Below are 19,039 nucleotides of genomic sequence, written 5' to 3' on the forward strand. Positions count from 1 at the left end.
CGGGGTATAGACCAGTGGTCAGCCGGTCGGGGAAGGGACTGGCTGGGATGCAAAGCTTTGGCATTCAGTGCAGTGCAGGCTAAGGGGGCGCTCGCAACGGGACCGGCAGCGCACCAAAATGTCGTGTATATACAGCAACAAGAGGTAAGAGATAATCCCGATACAGGACAAGCCGGTGACAACACGCCCTTTCCCTTCTCTATATCGGAAGAAAATAAAAGTGTAGCCTAAGCGGGATTTTTCTGTTATTAACTTACAAGTTACAAATTTGATGCAAACAAATTTGGTGGCTGCCACGGCGTTAACCAGAGGAAATATCATTTTCGGTACTACCGCAAACTTATCTGGAAAACCTTGAAACCCTGACCCGAATGTGTTATTGACGAATCTGAAAGGTCACCTACAGATGCTTCCTCCCCAACATGTTTCGGAATAATCTCCTCAATCGTATTCATGATAGAGGCCTTTCTTTTGTCGCGGGATTCGTGATTTATATGAAGTGGAAGGAAAACTTCGAATCGTGTGGTGATTTTCCCCCTTCTCTTTTCCATTTCTCGGCCGCGGCCTATCCGGCCCCTCCCCGCGACAGCCGTCCGAATCCCGTGCGGCTGCGACGACACACCGTGTGGCACACCGTGGCACACGGCACACCCTCCCGGGCGACATTTCTTGTGCTTCTCGTTCGAGCGCCTGGGCTGGCCGAGCCTAGGCCCCGCTAGGCCTATACGGCGCACGCACGCAACGGACACGACTCGCGGGACCGGGCCTGGCGGCGGCCCGGGGGCTGGCGCTTGTTGTGGTTCGGTTTATCTTCCGCGTCCCCCGCCGCCTTTTATTCTCGCACTTTATCTCGTTTGCACGATTGAGCGGATCACTTGCATCGGACGGGGGGCGGCCTGTGGGCTGTGGCTGAGTGAGAGACGCCCCGCCCCCGCGGGCCCCGCCCCCGGGAGAGGCCCCGCCCGCCGCGGAGCGTATCACACGATGACTTTTGCTACGGAGCCCCCTTTCTCTATCTTCGCCTCGTGTGGAATAGCGAGAGTGCGCATTACACCGCGCGGCCCGGCCGGGGCCTGGCCGAGGAGGCGCAGGGGCTCGGCTGTGCGCCCGTCAGGTGGAGGGTGGGCCGCCCGCTCCGCGCGCGTGCGGCCGGCTCCACGAGGGTGGCCCGCCTCCCAGGCGCCCTAGCCCCTAGCCGCCCGGCCCAGCCCATGTCCCACCGTCCCTAGCAGCGTCACCTGCCGTCGTCGTCGTCGGCGCCCCAGCCTCACACCGCTCCTCCTAATCCTCTCTCCTCAGCAGGGACGCCCAGGATGGCGAGCAGCAGGTGGGCGAGGAGGGCATGATCTACGGCGAGTACTTGATGCTGGACCGCGTGCTGAGCGCGCAGAGGATGCTGTCCGAGCAGAACGGCAGGGCGGTGCACGACGAGCACCTCTTCATCGTCACACACCAGGGTGAGGGCGAGACGGGCGATACGTTTCAGTGCACTGGAAATGCAAGTGTGTGAATGTCGCTCACCTGCAGATGAGCGACATTCCTTCCATTCGTACACTTAGGGGGCTAAAGGTGTGAATTTTTCCTAGAAAATTCACACGTTTACCCCCCTAAGTGTACGAATGGAATGTCGCTCACCTGCAGGTGAGCGACATTCACACACTTGCATTTCCAGTGTGTACACTGTCAAAAGCGATCGATCACACGATTCTGACTCGTCTCATTATCTCTTTGTCCCAACACAGCTTACGAGCTATGGTTTAAGCAAATAATTTTCGAGCTGGATTCGGTGCGAGCTCTATTCAACAGTAGCAAGGTAATGATCGTGACGGCGTTGACTCCTATTTTTAAATCGCTGTAACTGAACTAAATTGTCAATAATCTTTGACAGGGGTTAGACGAGACCCTGACGTTGGAGATTTTGAAACGTCTTCACAGGATCGTCCTTATTTTGAAGGTACAGAGGTTTTTAGTGTGATAGTTCTCCTATGTAATCACTATTTCCAGAAGCTTTACGTTGGTCTCCCTCGTTTGGTTTGCAGTTATTGGTGGACCAGGTCATGATCCTCGAAACTATGACTCCCCTCGATTTTATGGACTTCCGGAACTACCTGTGCCCAGCGTCGGGCTTCCAGAGTCTGCAATTCAGGCTGTTGGAAAACAAGCTCGGAATGAAACAGGTAGGGGAGGGGGCGACGACGAGAGGGGGCTTCCCTCCTTCGAAATATGCTGCCAGCTTGACATTACAATGTTTTTCCTTTTCTAAACAGGAGCAGCGAGTGCGCTTCAACCAGCGGTACAGCGCCGTGTTCGGCGACGACCCCTCGGCCGTGGACGCCATCACCCGGTCGGAGGAGGAGCCGAGCCTGGCGCAGCTCGTGCAGCGCTGGCTGGAGCGGACCCCGGGGCTGGAGGCGGAGGGCTTCGACTTCTGGGGCAAGTACCGCCAGGCCGTGGACCAGATGCTCGCGCAGCAGCACGACGCGGCCATGACCGCGGACACGGACTTGCGCCGCAAGTTCCTGCTCAACGACGTGGCGCAGCGGCGCGAGGTGTTCGACAGCGTCTTCTCGCCCGACACGCACGAGCTGCTGCTGCAGCGCGGCGAGCGCCGCTTCTCGTACCGCGCGCTGCAGGGCGCCATCATGATCACCTTCTACCGGGACGAGCCGCGCTTCAGCCAGCCGCACCAGCTGCTCACCCTGCTCATGGACATCGACTCGCTCATCACCAAGTGGCGCTGTGAGTACATAGTAGAGTCCTGCGGCCGGGACGGCTGGCTGCAAGCGTTGTGGAATGTCGAGGGTATGGACCAGCACCCATTTCTGGTTGTTACAGATAATCACGTGATAATGGTGCAGAGGATGATAGGTTCTGCACAACTTGGTACCGGCGGATCTTCGGGTTACCAATACCTGCGGTCCACTCTAAGGTTGACAATTTAAACTCCAATTCGGTGGCGTGCAGGAATTCCACGTCAAACTCTAATGATACTATTTTTTTTCTCCAGCGACCGCTACAAGGTATTTTTGGACCTTTTCAATCTGTCAACATTCTTAATACCGAGGGACTACATACCACCACTTACATCACATATGAAGATTGCTCTAGCTGGTTCCTGGGGCCAGCCATTATCAGAAAAACAGGAGGATGAAAGTTCCCTCGAACGCTCAGTGGAAGCCTCCATTTGAAGAGGTGAAATAGATATGAAGATAAATATGAATCAAAACAGTGGAGTATAATTTGGATAGGAATAACCAGACAAGATTTTTTTTTAAACAAAAAGTTGTTTAATGAACAACTCCCTCACAGAGAGAAAATAAATTATAACAGAATTGTCTTAAAAGAGTATGAAATGAAAAGGTCTAATGAAATGGAAATGAGAGCATGCAACAAAAGTTCCTTATCAAAAACACAAATAGATACTTTCTTGTGACAGAAAAGTTGATTCACTAGAACCAATGCCAACAAGTACATTTTAAAATGTAAAATGAATTACAACGAAAATGAAAAGAAAAACTAATTCAGATCAATCAGACTTATTAATGATATGGGAAACTGCAAAGTTCATTGGGCCAATATAGATGGAGCTTACAGAACAACAATCACTCTAAAATACATCACATTAGCAGTCTCTGCAGAAAATATTTGTACAAAAATACACAAGTTGTTTGCTTTGTATAAAACAACGAGTGAAATATTTAAGTATGTGGTTTAAAATTCCATACATTAATTTGCCTTGTTTCCCTTCCCACTAAAATAAAACGCAAGAGGAGGGAATGTAGATCCATGACATATTCTAGACAAGTTACGGGTATAAAAACATGGAAGAAACTTCACTTCCATTTGGATAACAAACTAATTAATAATTTCAACACATAAGACCATGCGCACATGGATCTTTACACATTAATAAAAATGATGCAAACCTTAAAAGTAATGTGGCAAAGCTTGCCTCCCACCTCTCGGGCTCAGGCCGCGGTTACAGTGGCGGTCAGGTTCTTCATCAGCTGATAGCACTCCTCGAGTCGCTTCTTATCGCCGATCCTCTCGAGCGTCTTGGCCGCCTCGGCCAGCATGCCCGCGCGCTCGCCAGGCGAGGACAGGAGCGGCGCGGGGAGGTGCCTGCAGGCCAGGAAGAGCGCCGCGGCGTGCTCGCGCTCACCGCCCGCGTTCTGCTCACGGTCTGCGAAGGGGAGAAAGAACGAATGAAAACACTGTCCAGAGCAGATGGGGCCAGTTAAGTGGGGCGCAGGGGCAGGGCCGGTCCGCCCCGTGACTCACCTTTGCCGCAGAGCGGCGTGGTGCGGTGGGTCCTGTGTCGCAGGCTGCGGTCCAGGAGCTGCTGGGTGCGGCCCGGGGCAGCTCCGGCCATCAGCCTGGCGGTGGCCTCGGACACGAACACCCTCGGGACAGCAGCCTGTGGGCAAGAGGGGAGCGGGTCATGACGAGTATCCCTCGAAGAGTGACAACGAACAGCTGCAACGGCGCGCACTCACCGGGAGCTGCTGGGCGAGTCGCCGCAGACTGCACACGTCCCGCTGGAAGCCGGTCAGCACGGCGGGCGCCACGGGCACGGGGCTGGGCGCCGAGTCGCCTGTAGGGCTGTGCGGCGCTGCCGACAGGTTGTCCTGCTCCCACAGGGCCGTGCGGGTCTCCAGCAGCCAGTCGAGCGCCACCAACTGCACCATCTGCGCGACAAAAGGGCAAGGCCAACGGTAAACGAGCGTCTCGTGGTGCGCCGGGCACCGGGTTCCAGCGGAGTAGACTGGCGGGCGGCTTACCAAGACCAGGTTGTTGGGCTGCTTGCAGCTCCAGTACGCCAGGCTGTCCTCCAGGTAGCGCCCGGCCGCGTCGCACAGCCGCTGCGCCTCGCGGCTCGCGCCGTTGCCGGGGCTGAGGTGGCCGCGGAGCACGGCCGACGCGGTCCTCCGGGCACGGTACGCCATCTGCACCGCCCTGGCCACGGGGTCCGGCTGGGTGGACAACTGCTCGGGGAGCAGCTCCACGCGAGCGTACAGCCTCTCGGCGTGAGCGTCCTCGCCGAGGAGCCAGTACGCCGCCACGCCCACCACGGCCGCCCACCAACGGGCGAGTTCATCCTCGCATGCTGTAGGGACAGAGAGGGTCGTGGTGAAAATACTAATGGAAGACTCCACCCGGCCATCAACACTCGGCGGTCCGGGACTCGACGACTTACAGGGCACCTGCAGCTGGCTGCGGGTGGGGAGGGCCGCGGCCGCAGCTGCAGCCGTGTCTCCGTCCACCATTGCGGTCGAGTTCTCCAGGAGCAGCTGGATGAAAGTGAGCGCGTCGGGGGTCTGGGCACGGCGCGCGGGCTCCTCCGTGGCACCGTCGCAGGAGCTGGTCGGAGTGCCGCCGGCGTCCAGCCGGCCACCGGGCAACACCAGGGTGTGCAGTGCCCTCTCCAGCAAGTGCTCGCGGTACTCCTGTGGGCGGACGCAATTTTTAGATGCTGCAGTGCGTCAAGTTGTAGATTCGAAAAGAAAAGTGGTTCACGCACCCTCATCACGTAAGCGAGGGGATCTCCGGCCGAGCCCAGCATACTGAAGGCGGAGGAGCGCGCGGGGCTGTAGCTCCACTGCTGGCTGACGAGGAAGCGGCAGCCATACGGCGTGAGGAGCCACTGCAGGCGAGCAGGAACGGGCTCCGTGGCCCGCAAGACATGGCTCCTCGCCAGGGACAGGTATCCTCTAAATTGGCAAAGGAGGGGTGTGTGTAAGAGTAAGATAGATGTGGAAGAGTCCTCCTGTTACCATCTGCGCACCCACCTGCAGAGAGACTGAAGAGGTGCGGCTAAAATGGTTTTCAATCGTAGAGCGTAGGCAACATACATATCAGCCAGCTGGTGGTGGGAAAGGGAGTGCCCGGCAGCTTCACCTGAGTTCACAGCACTGAGTGCAAGAGCCAGTCCACTTATACTGCCAGAGCCTAAACCACCTCCATCTAAAGCGTTAGCGGTGCCGGCAGAGACCAAGTGGAGCTGATGTAAACGATGGTATACAAGGGCTAACTCTCGAGCGCTTTGAGCAGAAGCTCTGTGTCCACCTCTTGAGAAAATCGTGGGACCATTCTGAGAAATCCACCTCCCAATCCACAACCGATGCAAGCACTGCCGAATAATTTGCCAAATTACACAGCTCCACAACTCAATGCGAGAAGCAGGAAGAGGTCTCCCCAATGCTTGAAGAGCACGCCGTAGTTCTTGTTGAGCAGCAATGTTTTCTCCCTGAGAAAAAAAAATCTCTTGATAAGTAACAGTGGTACATTATAAGATACCCGACGAATAAATCACGCATACCTACTTTAATCAGATTGAATTCCGCTTGCTTTCTGTGACGCCAAAAAGCTGTAGAGGCTTTTGATGTGCTAATGATTGGGTCACTGAGAGCAAGTAACTTAACAAGACAAGCTGTCAGCACCAACAGGTTGCTCATCCACAGGAGTAAGGCAGCAGGACTAAACCAGCTACCCCCAAACCAACTGCTGGAGTCAGCTAACAAGGGTACAGAAAAAACATGTTTACAAGCATCTGAAAGATTTTATTGAATGATCTATACTATCAGGTTCAAAAACTTACCGTCATCATGACTGGAGAGGATACTTCTGCCTCTACCATATGACTCCTGGGAACTGAAGGACCTCGCACCATCTAGAGCAAGCCCTAGAGGATTGAAGGTCACTACTGTGAGCATAAACATGCACATCGCCATTTTGGTGGTATCAAGCATCCCACTCTGACTTCTGTCACTTGACCCACTCATTGCGTCATCATCATCATCATCTTCATCCTTGATCTGATAAATGAAAGACCAGCAGCATTAAAACATTGTCAAGTAGTTGTACATCAGATGGTATAAAACTTAAGGGTTCTTACATCATTCTTCCTGGATAAGTAATCAGGAGAGGGAGGAAGAGATGCATCAGAGTGCGAATGTGGGGGAGAAAGCTCAGGAGAGGAGATATCTGAGTGAGGGGGTGTGAAAGCACCAGGTGATGTGGCATTGCTTGGCAAAATGGTTGGAGCCAACAGGTCTTTCAAGTTATGCTTGTGAGCATTCATCTTCATCTGCATATTTTCTGCTTTCAAGCGAGCATTTTGATTTTGCAAGAATCGGATATAGTCAATAGCTTTTCTGAGAATTGCTGATTTATTCAACTGCAAAGAGAAGTAAGAATTAGCAAAAGAATTGGGTTTTAAGAAATAATTCATCAATTAACAGTCAATCCTACCTTAGATTCAGTGCCCACAACCATATCTTTCAGTTCTATTATCTTATCATTGATTGATGTTCTGTATCGTCGTTCAATGGCATTGTGTGCACTGCGTTTCACCTCTTTAACTTTGGGCTGCGTAGTAGTGTTGGTTGTCTGAGGGGGGTACACTGATGGTAACCTATTGATGGCAACTTTGTCTGTATCTAGTACAAGGGGAATGCCTACAAAAAGGGAAGAGGCTGTAACAACAAGCTGAGAAAAGAATACAATCACAAAAAAAAAGGATAACTAGATACCTGTGGCAAGTATAGTTCCCCCAGCTGCATTAACAAAGGTGTGGACTGGTTGACATGGCTGAGAACCATTTGCACTTGATGTAGTTGAGGTTGTATACATTAGTGTTGTAGCTGGTATAGATACAAGTGGATCAGTTTTGATGAGCTGAGCAGCTTGAACAACAACCTGTATAATGGTTCACACATTTGAATTAAAAAAATCATTTAAAACAAATAGCAGAAAGAGAGTTAAATTTACCTGTGGCACTTTTTCACCACTCGATAGTTGACTGACACTTTGTAAAACTATCTGCCCTGGCTGTGATGTAGCTGGAGCTACAGGTTTTTGTTGTAAAATAGGTTGTTTTTTCAAAGGACCAGGCTTTGGTGAAATTTGCTTCTTGATCTGTTGCTGAGCCTGTGTTTGTATGACATGTTGCTGAGGCTTTAACTGATGCTGCATTTGAAGGGGCATTTGAGATGAACTGCTTGTCGTCAAAGCAGGCTGGAGCACCTGAGAGGGACAAAAGCCCATAGGACTATTGTCAATTGGAGCCACAACTCCTTGTTGTAAGAGGACAGAAATTCCCGATGCTCCCACTCCATTAAGGTTGACAGCAGATCGTGAATTTTGAGCAGCTCTTTGAACAGGGTGAGATGTCAATAAGTTGCTCAGTTGTGGTTGAGCCTGCTGAGGATGAGGCTGCTGTGAAAGGGGCTGTTGCGAGAGAGGCTGTTGCGAAAGAGGCTGTGGCGAAAGATGATGTTGAAGTGCCTGCGGTTGCTGCTGTGGTTGTTGATGTAGCATAAACTGCTGCGCATTTTGATTAAGCTGAGCTTGTTCATTTTGCGGCTGATTCATATAGCCTACATTGTTAGGAAGACTTAAAAAGTCAAATGCTTCGTCCTCCATAGCAAAAGGATCTGCCAGATCCGAGAGTAGGCCATCTTCTGAGAAGAGGAAATCTAAGGAGGAAAATGATAACAATGCATCAGTTGTCAGATTCTAGGTCAGTACAGTAACAACATAAATTCAAACTGGGCAAGGAGAGGGATAGATTGAAGGTACGACTGGGTTGCCAATTGCGCTCTGCAAATATTTATAAGCGGACAATCATTTGACAACAGAATCAGTACATACCCGTCTGAAATCCATCGTACCAGAACATAATTTACAGATAGAATTCTAGCTAAGTCCACTCTGGTAATAAACGCTACACCGAATTGCACGATGAACACCGTGTTTATCAACAAAACAAATTTCCAAGCATGTAATGCGCACCAGGACCCCAGTCTAATGTACACATAACCATGCACGGTCAAAACAACAGTGACAATCTTTACCGTCAAAACCTCCCAGCTCATTGATACCAAAACTGTCAGTCATGGCGAAGGTAGAGCTCCCATTCACTTCAGATATTTCTTCTTTGAGAGGAGGCCATCCTCCAGAGTCGCCGCTGTCAGCCATAGCACGCAATATCCCCACATAAATTCAAGTAACCAATCAGAAAGCTGGGAACGAATGAGGTGATTTTGCGTCATCGCGGTTGGAGCAGGTTGGAGTGGGTGAGTCGTCTGCTGCGATCGTCAAGTGTCTCATCAGCAGTCATGCCACGAAAATAAAATCTCTATCTGCCTTTTTTACCCACAATCAAGATTCCTTATCTAATCGAATAGTTAAGTTGGTGATTAACTCGTAGTCGACGAGCACCTTTCGACGAGTGTCTTCTTCGCTACTTGAACCTTAGCTCTTGAACTAGAGGCAACACATCGCATGCGTCTCAGGAAGAGACATTTATCTCTATGAAATTACCCGTTAAAAAGAAATTGCGTCGGTTTAAACAAGACTCCTATGTTTGACTGAGGAAGAGCAATTTTTTGGCGTGCCGAAAATGCAGTTTCAGCTGCCCCTTAGGAGTGAAAACACCTTTCATACTCCCAATCACCACCACTATCAAAGAGACTTAATTTTCGGGGGCCACCCTGCTTCAGTTTCCGCGCCATTTCCACCGTCAACAAACACGAACACGACAAACCTCAACATTGTTATTGTTTCGCTTTTAAGTGGCGGTCTAGCAGCACAGAATAGCGCATTAGCAGTCGTAAAGCAGTCAACTTTGTGACCAAGTTGTGACACTGTCGGCCACTATGGAGTGGAATATCCGAAACGATTACGATCCCGGGGATGAAACTATTCATTTTGGAACCCGAGCGTACGCTGAAAGTGATGGTTGCATTTACGAAATCACAACTGCTGCTACCTTTCAAAATGATAGTGAGGTTAGTGTTACATGTTTAGTTTTCTTTCATTAGTAATCATAAACAATTTGTCAGCTGCTGACTCCTCAAATTTTACCAGATTTCAGATATTCCACTTCTCAACTTTGGATACATTTGCAATGGAGGAATTTGTGTTTGTGTCGGCAAAACAATCACAGTGTTTGCTGATGCATCAAGTTCATCAGCATTGTTTAACATGGAATTCGACTCAGTAATTGAAACCTTCGCTCATTCTATTGATGGAAACTTTCTTATAGTGGGGCTCAACAATGGTTTCATTCACTGTTTGCATATTCCTTCTGAGGGGCAGCCCGTTTATGCCAAGTTAGTTTGCGTTCTGTTTCTTGTCGCCAATTCAATTCTTCATTTTTAATAATTGTTTATATGGTGTACATGTATATTTTATTCTCTAGGAAGGTCCAAACTCAACCTAAAAGTGGTCAAATGTTTGTAAAAATTATTGTTGATGAGAGCTTTGCCGAAGATGTTTTAGTAGTCTGTGCATCAGGCTTTGTTGCAAAGTAAGTTAATGTTTTTGTCTGTAAAATTTTGTATTTCTGATCCAATTTATTATTTTATGTTTGTAATTTATTTTGCAGCTTAGCCAATTTTCCCTTTTCCTCTTTGCATACGGCACTTTCCAATGATGATGAAACCAAAGTGAAAGAATTACTTGCAGACACATCTTTAGAAAATCTTAGTGGGATCACCTCAATTGCTCCAGTTGGTCTCATTTTTTAAATGTTTCTGTTTTTTGTTTCTTTTTAGCCTCTCTGACTCACTTGTTTGTGTGTTTAGATTCGTGCTGCTACCACCTTGAAGTGGAATGATGAACTTGTAATACTTGCTGTAGGCAATGGCATTGCCACATTGCCTACAGGCCTGGGCTCTTGTGCTGATGCAGTTGAAATTAAGTGGTTGGAGCGTCAATCTGCGTCGACTTTGTTCCAAATTAGATCAACAAGTGATAAACGGTAATGGTGCACACTTTTAAGTCATTATTTTTCTTTTATCAATCATTATTCCTAATATTTATCCCCCACATTTAAATATTTTTTAGCCTCTTTATTGCACTGAATGCTACTGGTCAACTTGTCCGTGTATGCCCGTTTACTCTACTGACAAGAAATTTGACATGGAAAAACTGGAAACCCATTTCTGATTTTCAGCTAACGGGAAACAGTACATCAGAAGCATCAATAATTGCTCTAACTGCATCTGCCGAAGCAAAAAGCAATCTGTCATTAATGTCATTTCCAGGTTTGTGTTCTACACTTGTCATCTAGTTTGATTATACAACAGATTCTAATTTTGGTCTGGTTTATCAAACTGCTGGATATCCAAGTGTATACCCTCTGCAAACATTTTGAACTTTTTATTGTGATTGACCATTATAAAATTCTATCCCTTCAGGTTTTGGTGAAAAGTTTTCTCTAGCTGTAGGGGAGAAATCGGTTCTAATGTGCACTGGCTGTGATTTGGAAGATATTCCTTTCCTTGAGTTTGGATGTGATAAATCAAACCAGACTTCGACAATTTCTTTGAAATCAGCCACACAAACTGTTCCCATGTTCAGGTCTGTTCATAATTGAACTCACATTTACTGCACCTCTACCTAGTTGCATTTATTTTCAACCGAGTTTTTTCTAATGCACACAAATCTTTACAGGCTAGAGCGTCTCTTGTTTAGGAAAAAATTTGAGGCTGCTGAGTCTCTTGCCACTAATTTTGGTTTGGATATGACTCCTGTTCACATGGCTAGAGCTCAAAACTTCCTTTCTCTAATGGAGCCATGGGGCCGGAATACTAGTGATGGTGAAATCCAAGATCTGCTAAAACCCCTTCTAAATGAACTTGATAAAATTAAGGTGAGTTATCACATGGAGTTAACCGGTCTTAAACTTCATCTTTCTTGATCATTTATACTGTTAATTTTTTTAATTTTTTTTATCTTACATTTAGGATTTGGATTTTGTCAGCAATTGTTGTGTTAGTGCTGTTCCTCCGAACTACCTTGTTGCTCATACCTTGTTGGAATATGCACAGAAGAGATTAGAGTTATTTTTTGTGAATGTAAGTGCATATCTTAAGGAGTTTCCTTCCATCAGCCATTCTTCTATTTTTTAAGATCCAGATATACAAAATCTAATCTAATCTTACATGTATCTTTTAAAATGTTTCTTTTTATTTCTAGAACCCTGAGTTAGAAAGTAAAGTTTCTGAATGGTCAGCTAGTGTGTGTGGCTCAATGCTTCGCTTAGAGACTTTAAATCTTCTGAAAACGTCCTGGAATGTAGAGGAATGGCTTGATTTTAGTCGTGCTGATTTACTGCGCAATCTGCAGAAATGTGTGAAAGAGGTAACATTTTTTCCTAGTTAGTGCTTTTGACAAAACTTCTTACTTAACTGCTTCCCTCATAATATAAAAAATTGTTCTGCTTAGGGAGCACTGTCAGAGGCATCAGTCATATGGTGTAGACATAAGTCCTCATTCAAAAGTTTCCTTCAAGATGAATACTTAATCCATTGCCTTCTGGAAGAAATCCCATCTTGGGTGGCCCTTGATAAAATTTTGGAATGGCTTGCACAATTATTACCTTCCCTCTTGGAAGCACAACCAAATGCCCTTTCAGAGATAGTAACATGGATTCTTCAGAAGATTTCGTGAGTGATACCTTTTGTTAAGTAAAATTGTGTTATGGTAACTTCTGTTTATCTATGATTTTTGTTTTCCTAGTGATTTAGAACGGTCTCATCCACGGGAATGGCCCAAAATAGGGCTTGATTATGCAGATAGGACATTAAAGCTCATGTCCTCTCAAAACTTTGGCAGCCCTTTCGTGGGCTTGGAAGCATCTCCTCTAAGACCTCTTGTTGTCCTTCGCTGTGCTCTCACTGATTTATATTCCCTGCGCTCTAAATACTACATCTTCATTACACTTGAAGAGTACAGCCAGGTATGTGCCTATTTTATCTATCTGTATGACAAAGTTGATTACAGGTATCAGTTGTACTGAAATTCCCTTTTTTTCCAGTCTCCTTCAGATGTAGCTGTATTGCTTTTGGATTACATTGATGTGAGTTCGATTTCAGCATTTGTTACTGGATATTTTAATGGTTATGTGTTGGATCACAGGCTAGATGGAGATGATATTATTTCTACCTACATTATGGTAACTTGAAATCATTTCTTTTGATCGAACCATTTGGGCTCTGAAATCAAAGACCCCATGATCAATTCATTTTATTTTTCAGTGTGTTTTACAAAGTTCTGATGGTTGGTGGAATTGGGATGAAGCCCCTTGGGAACTAAGAATTGCCACTCTAATTCCTCACATAACTAATTACAAAGTAGGAAGTTAATATATTACTCAATTGTTGTTTCTTCTACACACTTAAAGTAAATCTTGACTGTCTTTCAATATTTTTCCTTGTAGACTCGACTTCAATGCATTAATGCTTCTCTCGAAGCAGCTCCTGTGCCATGGAGTCCACTCATATCCAACCTTGCTGAAGAGGGGCTCAAATTAAAGCACCCTTTGTCATCACTCATCCGTGAAAAACAGAAACAAATTGTAACAAATCTCATACTTAAGAAATATGATTTAAAGACACACATTAACAAAATTAATGTAAGTTTGAGCTGTTTTGGGTTGTTTTTTGTTTTTTTTTTGTTTTTTTTTTCCTCACTTTTGCATTTAATAAGGCTGTGTTTTCAAATGACTTTTATAATTGTTGCAGAAAAAGGTGTTGTTAAAATATATAGTGAAGCAGAATCATCCTGATATGCTTAGTGATATAGCTGAACTTTCTCAAAAGTCTGTAGACGACTATGTTACTGTAATTATGCATCTGTTCTATATGGGGTATGTAACTGTTTATGTTAATTTCTGTTTTTGTTGTTGTTGTTTTTTGGTATTTTGTCCTCAGTCAATTAAAATTCTTGATTAAATTTCTAGGTTGACAGCTAAAGCCCTTGAGGTATTACAGAAAGTGCCGAATGACATGATAGTGCAGATTTGCCCCCTCCTAATACGCACATTGTCCACCAATTTGGACTTGGATGGGGTTTGTGATTCGGAACAGAAACTTGAATTCATTTCTGCTGTGGCTGTTTGCCATGAAACTGCAAGATCTTCAAACCCTCCTGGACTAACTCACATTGAGGACCTACACAACCCAAAGGACTTACCTCTCTCCTTAGAAGAATTGAAAAATCGTTTTCGTTTGAAGGTTGGTCTTCTTCTGATCTTTTGGCTTGTCCATTCTGTTCATTTTTCGTACTATTGAAATTTCTTGTCATGCAGAAAGTCTTCAGGAAGTTTTTGACTCTTGAAGAAATGAGCAGTGTTCCATGTCGCCAAAAGGTTTTAAAAGATATTGTAACTGAATTATTGATTGAGGGTAAGATTTTCAATGGTTTACCATGAATCCCCTAAATAGGAAATCACGATTTATTTATTTTTAAATGTAATTTATACCCAACAGTTACTGAAAACGAAAAGCCAAGACAGAGGTCCATCAACCTTTATTATCAGTCAATGCATGCCGCCAGACTTCTCATGCTTCCTCCTATTGTTGCTTTGGTGGAAGTAGTTGAGCAAGCTTTAGAAATGTCTGACTTGGAACTTGCTACCTTTATTGCTGGGTAAGTTGAGAATAAGTTTCATGGTAAAGCACAATTTGAGGTTTTCAAAACTTTGTTAAATGATGTTCTAATAAAATTTTACAGAGCCTTCGATGATTTAAATTGTTTAACTAGTGATGTCTATAAGAGGTTGATGAAAATTCCTCACTTATTTCTAAAAAAAGTTTTACCCAACTGTGGAAAAGAAGGTACCATCCAAATTGTACAAGATGCCTCTGCAGCTGTGTATCATATAGCCTCTGCAGTTTGTAGCTATTGTGAGCAAGGTATAGTGCAACTTAAATGTTATGATTTGTTAAGTTACAATATGGGTTGAGTTTTACATTATGAAGGAATCCAGTCTACCGGCATTTAAATTAAATTCTTTTAACAGAGCATATAAACGAAGCCATACAGACTTTTGGTTGGGCACGAGTCTGGAATTTTGTGTCAGGACAGCATGATATGTCTGCTATTTGGCAGAAGGATTCTCTCCTAAACTGGCGCTTTACTCCCTTATATAAGGACCCTGGCATGGCAGGATTCCTGAGTGGTTCTTATTTACATGATTTCCTGTTTGCTGCGTTCAATTTCCATCAAAACAAAGGTGAGTTGACAGTTCTTTCACTTAAATTATAATAATCAATAAGAGTGTAAAACAACTTTATCATTACAGATAATGAAACAGACTTCTTGTCTGAATTAAACAGTTCTACCGTAAAACTTCAAAATGAACAGCATGATGTTGCTCTCACTGTAATTCTCTGTCTAATTCACACCGTAATGCGTATGCCCTTCTGGCGAGTAAGTACATGCTTTTTTTTTCTTGTTATGCACTTCTCAAGATGACGATGATATTAAATACTTCTTCCTCTTCCAGAACAAATCGGATTCTCCCTTAGGTACTGCGATGTTGAAAACCAATGAAGTGCTACTTTCCAAAGTTGCAGGTGCTCGACAGTTGGACAAACATCTTAGTCTCAGTCTGTTATCACACATGGGTCAGTCTAGGGCTGTGGAATATCTCCTAAAAATGTGTTCAAGGTATTTTTCTATGATACAGTCTTATTGTGTCTTCTGATCCATTAACATTAGGCCTAAAGTAAAGCATAATCTCTCAGCACACAGATTGATTTTCAAAGGCAGAAAGCCTTGTCGTGTCTTGGATCTATTGTCACAAATATATGGAAGACACAAGATGTGCATTCATATTTTAAGCTTATGTCAGTTCAAAGCACATGGGGCTTACGACTCTCTGAGCTAGGAATACCAGCAAAAGGTATGGTTCACCAATAAATTTAATTGTATTTCAGTAATAATAAAATACTCTGCCATATTTAGCAATGATCAATTATGTAATCAGGGTTTTACAGTCTTGTTTCATTCAAGTTTAAAAGTACCTGCTGTTTCTTTTTTCTCAGAACTGCTTCGAGGGAAATCTGATCCTGAAACCGTTCTTCAAAAGCTTATTGGATCCAAAAAAGTTAATTCTTCACTACTTCAAACTTTATGTTTAGACTACCAGCTTGATTTCCAGGAAGTGCTTCTGCAGCATCTTTGTGCAGTTTTATTGTCCTGGGATCCAAACCCCCTTATCTCTATCAATCCCGATGGAACAAAGGGTGATTAGATTTGTGTTCTTTTCATAACATTATAGATATCTTTCATTATTAGAGTAAAATAATATATTGTATTTATATTACACATGTTTGCAGAAATCATTGAACGCAATACACAACAGCAATTGCTAGATCAATGTTGGGATATCCAAAAGAAGATTAGAAACAAAAATGTCCTCTGCAACACTCTTGTATCCACTTGGGAACGGGTAAATGTTTTTTCCTTTTTGTAATTGGATTGGACTTATTATTTATCCTCAATTATTTCAATTCTGCTTTCTCATTCAAATAGGTTAATTTCTACCATCATGAGGTCTTTATTGTAATTCTAGAGATTTTGGAACGACATGGTGTTGACAATCAAAATAACAAAAGATTAATTACAACATTCCTGAAGAAATATCGCAGGGTCAAGTAAGATTATTGTACGCAACAATTGTTTGTCATTAAATTCTGCATATCTCTCACATTCTGTACCTATTACAGAGCACCAGACCAAGCAGAGGAAGAATTTTGGTCGGAGGTTTTTCCATCTTCATTTGGTCTTCCTCAGATGTCTGAATTCCGTTTACCCTTTAATCGGCGACTTGTTGATTCACCCTTGCTGGTGGCTAGACATGAAATAAATTTAAGCACTTACAAAAGTTGGTTGTCCATTGCTGCAGCATTGGATATACCCAAAGATAAGATATGTACAATAGCAGTGCATCAAACAGTAAGTTGTCAGAGGTTTTTTGATATCAATTTACAGTGTATGTTAAAAATATAGTTATGGTAGTAAGCTCATGCTGACTTTTAAAAATGTTTAGGTGACAGAGGACTTCAGTGGTTATCAAAATAATATGGAATGGTGTGGATCCTATAAAAATGAAGCTCTCTTTGAATCAATTGCATCTTGTGTGGCAGAAATGGATGATGTTGAGCAAGCAGCTGCCACACTATATTTCTTCATGAATAAGATTCCTGCAGGTTTGTTGCTTCAACTGTATTTGCTTTGTTCTCTTAGCTTGAACTAATTGTCAATCAAATGCTTTCAGGCTTAGATCAAGTTGCGGCTGCAAACCTTTGCTTACAATATTCTGAAATAGTTTATAATAAGACAAAGGAGACAGAGTATAAAATGAAAATTGAAAAGAAGTTCTTTCACCTTGCAACTTTACAAACATTACATCAATATGGCCTTGGTCAACCATGTTATTTACAACTTGCACAAAATCCAACTGAGCTTATTAATGCTCTATATCAGCATCCAACTATTCTTGAATTATGTAGAGGCACTGCATCCCACTCTCTTGGTAATGCAATTTGTACTTACCAATCTAATCTTCATTAATCCATTTTTTTTTTTTCATGGCTCTTTTGTTTCTGATGGTCTTTATTTATATTTCAGATATTAATGCTGCAGTTGAAGAGATAAGTAATGTGCACAAAATCTGTTTAAAAACATTACACATGACTTTGGTGACAGAATGGCTCCAACCTGATCTTGTCATGGATTGCAATACTTCATTAGATGAAGACTGCTTTAGGGGCATGAATCTCCCAAGAAAGAAGGAACAAGAAAGGAGTTCTTTTTCAAATCTTTATGGTGCTGATGATACCATTTTAAGGTAATTTTAAGTTTTCTTATTTGGCAAGTGTATGTGTAAATATTTCCCACTGCCATTTCATATCTGACAAAAATGTGATCTCCACTTACAGAGCCCGGTATGTGATGGAACATGGAGATGTACAAGAATGGGCATTGTTCTTGATAAGCACTGTATTCAATGGAGAGTCTTGTGTTGGTATGCGTTTGAGAGCCATGCAATGTTTGTGCATGTTGACTGATGATGAAACTTTGGAGGAGCTTGCAGGAAGACCCATTGCGAGCATCCGGTAAGTGCATGCTATTTTAGCATTTATTTCTATCTGACTGAAATTGATGTTGAATTATTTTTAACTTTCTTATTTTAAGAGAAAAATATCGCACATTGGCTTATTTGAGAGACTTGGAGATACTTGGTTTGACATATTCAGAAGCTGGTTTTGAATCTTGTGATAAAAAAGAATTAGCCAATTTAATACTACGAACCCAATTGCAAAGTCCTCGAGCAATAGGTCTACTTGTTCATCTCTGTGTAGATTACAAAATTGCTCACATGACTCTTTGGAATTCCATCCTGAAGCAATTGATTGACCTCACTATGGTAATACCTTGTATTTCTTTAAATCTCTATTTAATATATATTCTTATATTTCTAGTCCAGTGAGTCATTCAATCTTCATGTTCTAATAATCCTTTATTATCTTGTATCAATTTAGATGAAGGAATTAGAACAAGCATTGTCCTATACTTCAGAGATGTACCAGCTCTGGAACCTTCCCACATTCAGAAGTGCATGGAATTTGTTGCTAACTTCTCCTTTCTCTAATTGTATGTATACATGCATCAGAAGTCATATGATTCATCAAGCTGAATACAAATGTCAAAATGTATTAATTGTGATTTTAAAATTGCTTCAGCAAACTTCAATTCTGATGATAAGGAGTCAGCAATGCTTGGTGCTCTCACTCTATTTCCTACATGTCCTATAATGAAACACATTGATGTGGCAGGTGCTATAGAGTTTTGCTTGGCTAATGGAAGACCAGAAATCTCTGCACTACTTCTTCCATATGTAGAAAAATCTCTTATTATTAAGTTCCAAGAGGTATGTCCTAGCTTTTCAAAATTTGTCCTAAATTGTTGAGTTGTTAGATAGAAAACCAAAAATATCCTTTTACTTTTCATGCAGAAAATATTATCATCAAGGAAGTTGGATGATTTGTTGAGTGATGTAAAAACGATAACCGCCGAGAGATGCATCAATATAAGCAAGGTAAGTTACACTTTAGCGCAATATTTTTATCAGTGTATGTATTTTAGAAAACCCTGAAATCTAACTCATTTCTCTAACTTCTAGGTGCTCAGTATATTTTCTGGAGATAGCAATTAAGGGCTCCTAACCCATGTGATATGC

At 43.6% G+C, this 19,039-nt stretch overlaps 3 protein-coding genes across 5 annotated transcripts; 2 read left to right on the forward strand and 1 right to left on the reverse strand.

The window, feature by feature from the left end:
- Positions 1-2: 2 nt before the first annotated feature.
- Positions 3-3,377, forward strand: LOC113202816 (tryptophan 2,3-dioxygenase). Of its 2 annotated transcripts, none has more exons than XM_026417233.2 (8): positions 3-144; positions 1,300-1,457; positions 1,743-1,813; positions 1,889-1,954; positions 2,040-2,177; positions 2,268-2,739; positions 2,836-2,929; positions 3,008-3,377. In XM_026417233.2, exons 1-8 carry the CDS (start codon positions 119-121, stop codon positions 3,186-3,188), a joined length of 1,206 nt encoding a protein of 401 aa, XP_026273018.1. In that variant the 5' UTR covers positions 3-118; the 3' UTR covers positions 3,189-3,377. The 2 variants fall into 2 exon arrangements, with proteins under 2 accessions (XP_026273018.1, XP_026273019.1); XM_026417234.2 differs by having other exon boundaries at positions 28-144; positions 1,303-1,457.
- LOC113202815 (sterol regulatory element-binding protein 1) lies at positions 3,265-9,033 on the reverse strand. Of its 2 annotated transcripts, none has more exons than XM_026417231.2 (14): positions 8,856-9,033; positions 7,771-8,477; positions 7,533-7,698; positions 7,252-7,457; positions 6,896-7,177; positions 6,599-6,815; positions 6,324-6,514; positions 5,790-6,247; positions 5,522-5,711; positions 5,198-5,447; positions 4,782-5,107; positions 4,497-4,688; positions 4,282-4,417; positions 3,265-4,183 (listed from the first exon to the last, which is right to left on the reverse strand). In XM_026417231.2, exons 1-14 carry the CDS (start codon positions 8,977-8,979, stop codon positions 3,969-3,971), a joined length of 3,660 nt encoding a protein of 1,219 aa, XP_026273016.1. In that variant the 5' UTR covers positions 8,980-9,033; the 3' UTR covers positions 3,265-3,968. The 2 variants fall into 2 exon arrangements, with proteins under 2 accessions (XP_026273016.1, XP_026273017.1); XM_026417232.2 differs by lacking the exon at positions 8,856-9,033 and adding an exon at positions 8,653-8,849.
- A 139-nt stretch (positions 9,034-9,172) lies between these two features.
- LOC113202814 (kinetochore-associated protein 1) lies at positions 9,173-19,039 on the forward strand. The gene is made up of 37 exons (XM_026417230.2): positions 9,173-9,791; positions 9,871-10,115; positions 10,205-10,312; positions 10,391-10,514; positions 10,590-10,765; positions 10,852-11,051; positions 11,205-11,367; positions 11,461-11,659; positions 11,754-11,864; positions 11,986-12,150; positions 12,235-12,455; positions 12,529-12,748; positions 12,827-12,964; positions 13,047-13,142; positions 13,229-13,423; positions 13,533-13,657; positions 13,751-14,024; positions 14,099-14,195; positions 14,280-14,439; positions 14,524-14,705; positions 14,813-15,025; positions 15,095-15,222; positions 15,299-15,462; positions 15,540-15,697; positions 15,840-16,040; positions 16,134-16,246; positions 16,330-16,451; positions 16,524-16,752; positions 16,847-17,006; positions 17,075-17,332; positions 17,428-17,647; positions 17,739-17,915; positions 17,995-18,226; positions 18,342-18,453; positions 18,543-18,730; positions 18,815-18,898; positions 18,983-19,039. Exons 1-37 carry the CDS (start codon positions 9,660-9,662, stop codon positions 19,013-19,015), a joined length of 6,123 nt encoding a protein of 2,040 aa, XP_026273015.1. The 5' UTR covers positions 9,173-9,659; the 3' UTR covers positions 19,016-19,039.

This window comes from Frankliniella occidentalis, unplaced genomic scaffold (genome assembly GCF_000697945.3).
Source record: "Frankliniella occidentalis isolate FOCC.00 unplaced genomic scaffold, Focc_3.1 Scaffold19, whole genome shotgun sequence".
NCBI classification, from domain to species: domain Eukaryota; kingdom Metazoa; phylum Arthropoda; class Insecta; order Thysanoptera; family Thripidae; genus Frankliniella; species Frankliniella occidentalis.

Bases quoted from the DNA above. Each gene is read 5' to 3' on its own strand.
- LOC113202816 (XM_026417233.2), top strand. From the start codon at position 119: ATGTCGTGTATATACAGCAACAAGAG. The intron at 1,458-1,742 runs GTGAGGGCGAGA...GTCCCAACACAG, and splicing joins CTTCATCGTCACACACCAGG to CTTACGAGCTATGGTTTAAG. The intron at 2,178-2,267 runs GTAGGGGAGGGG...TTTTCTAAACAG, and splicing joins ACAAGCTCGGAATGAAACAG to GAGCAGCGAGTGCGCTTCAA.
- LOC113202815 (XM_026417231.2), bottom strand. From the start codon at position 8,979: ATGGCTGACAGCGGCGACTCTGGAGGATGGCCTCCTCTCAAAGAAGAA. The intron at 8,478-8,855 runs GTAAAGATTGTC...TTTCCTCCTTAG, and splicing joins TGAGCTGGGAGGTTTTGACG to ATTTCCTCTTCTCAGAAGAT. The intron at 5,448-5,521 runs GTGCGTGAACCA...GTCCGCCCACAG, and splicing joins CCCTCGCTTACGTGATGAGG to GAGTACCGCGAGCACTTGCT.
- LOC113202814 (XM_026417230.2), top strand. From the start codon at position 9,660: ATGGAGTGGAATATCCGAAACGATTACGATCCCGGGGATGAAACTATT. The intron at 10,766-10,851 runs GTAATGGTGCAC...AATATTTTTTAG, and splicing joins AGATCAACAAGTGATAAACG to CCTCTTTATTGCACTGAATG. The intron at 18,454-18,542 runs GTATGTATACAT...AAATTGCTTCAG, and splicing joins AACTTCTCCTTTCTCTAATT to CAAACTTCAATTCTGATGAT.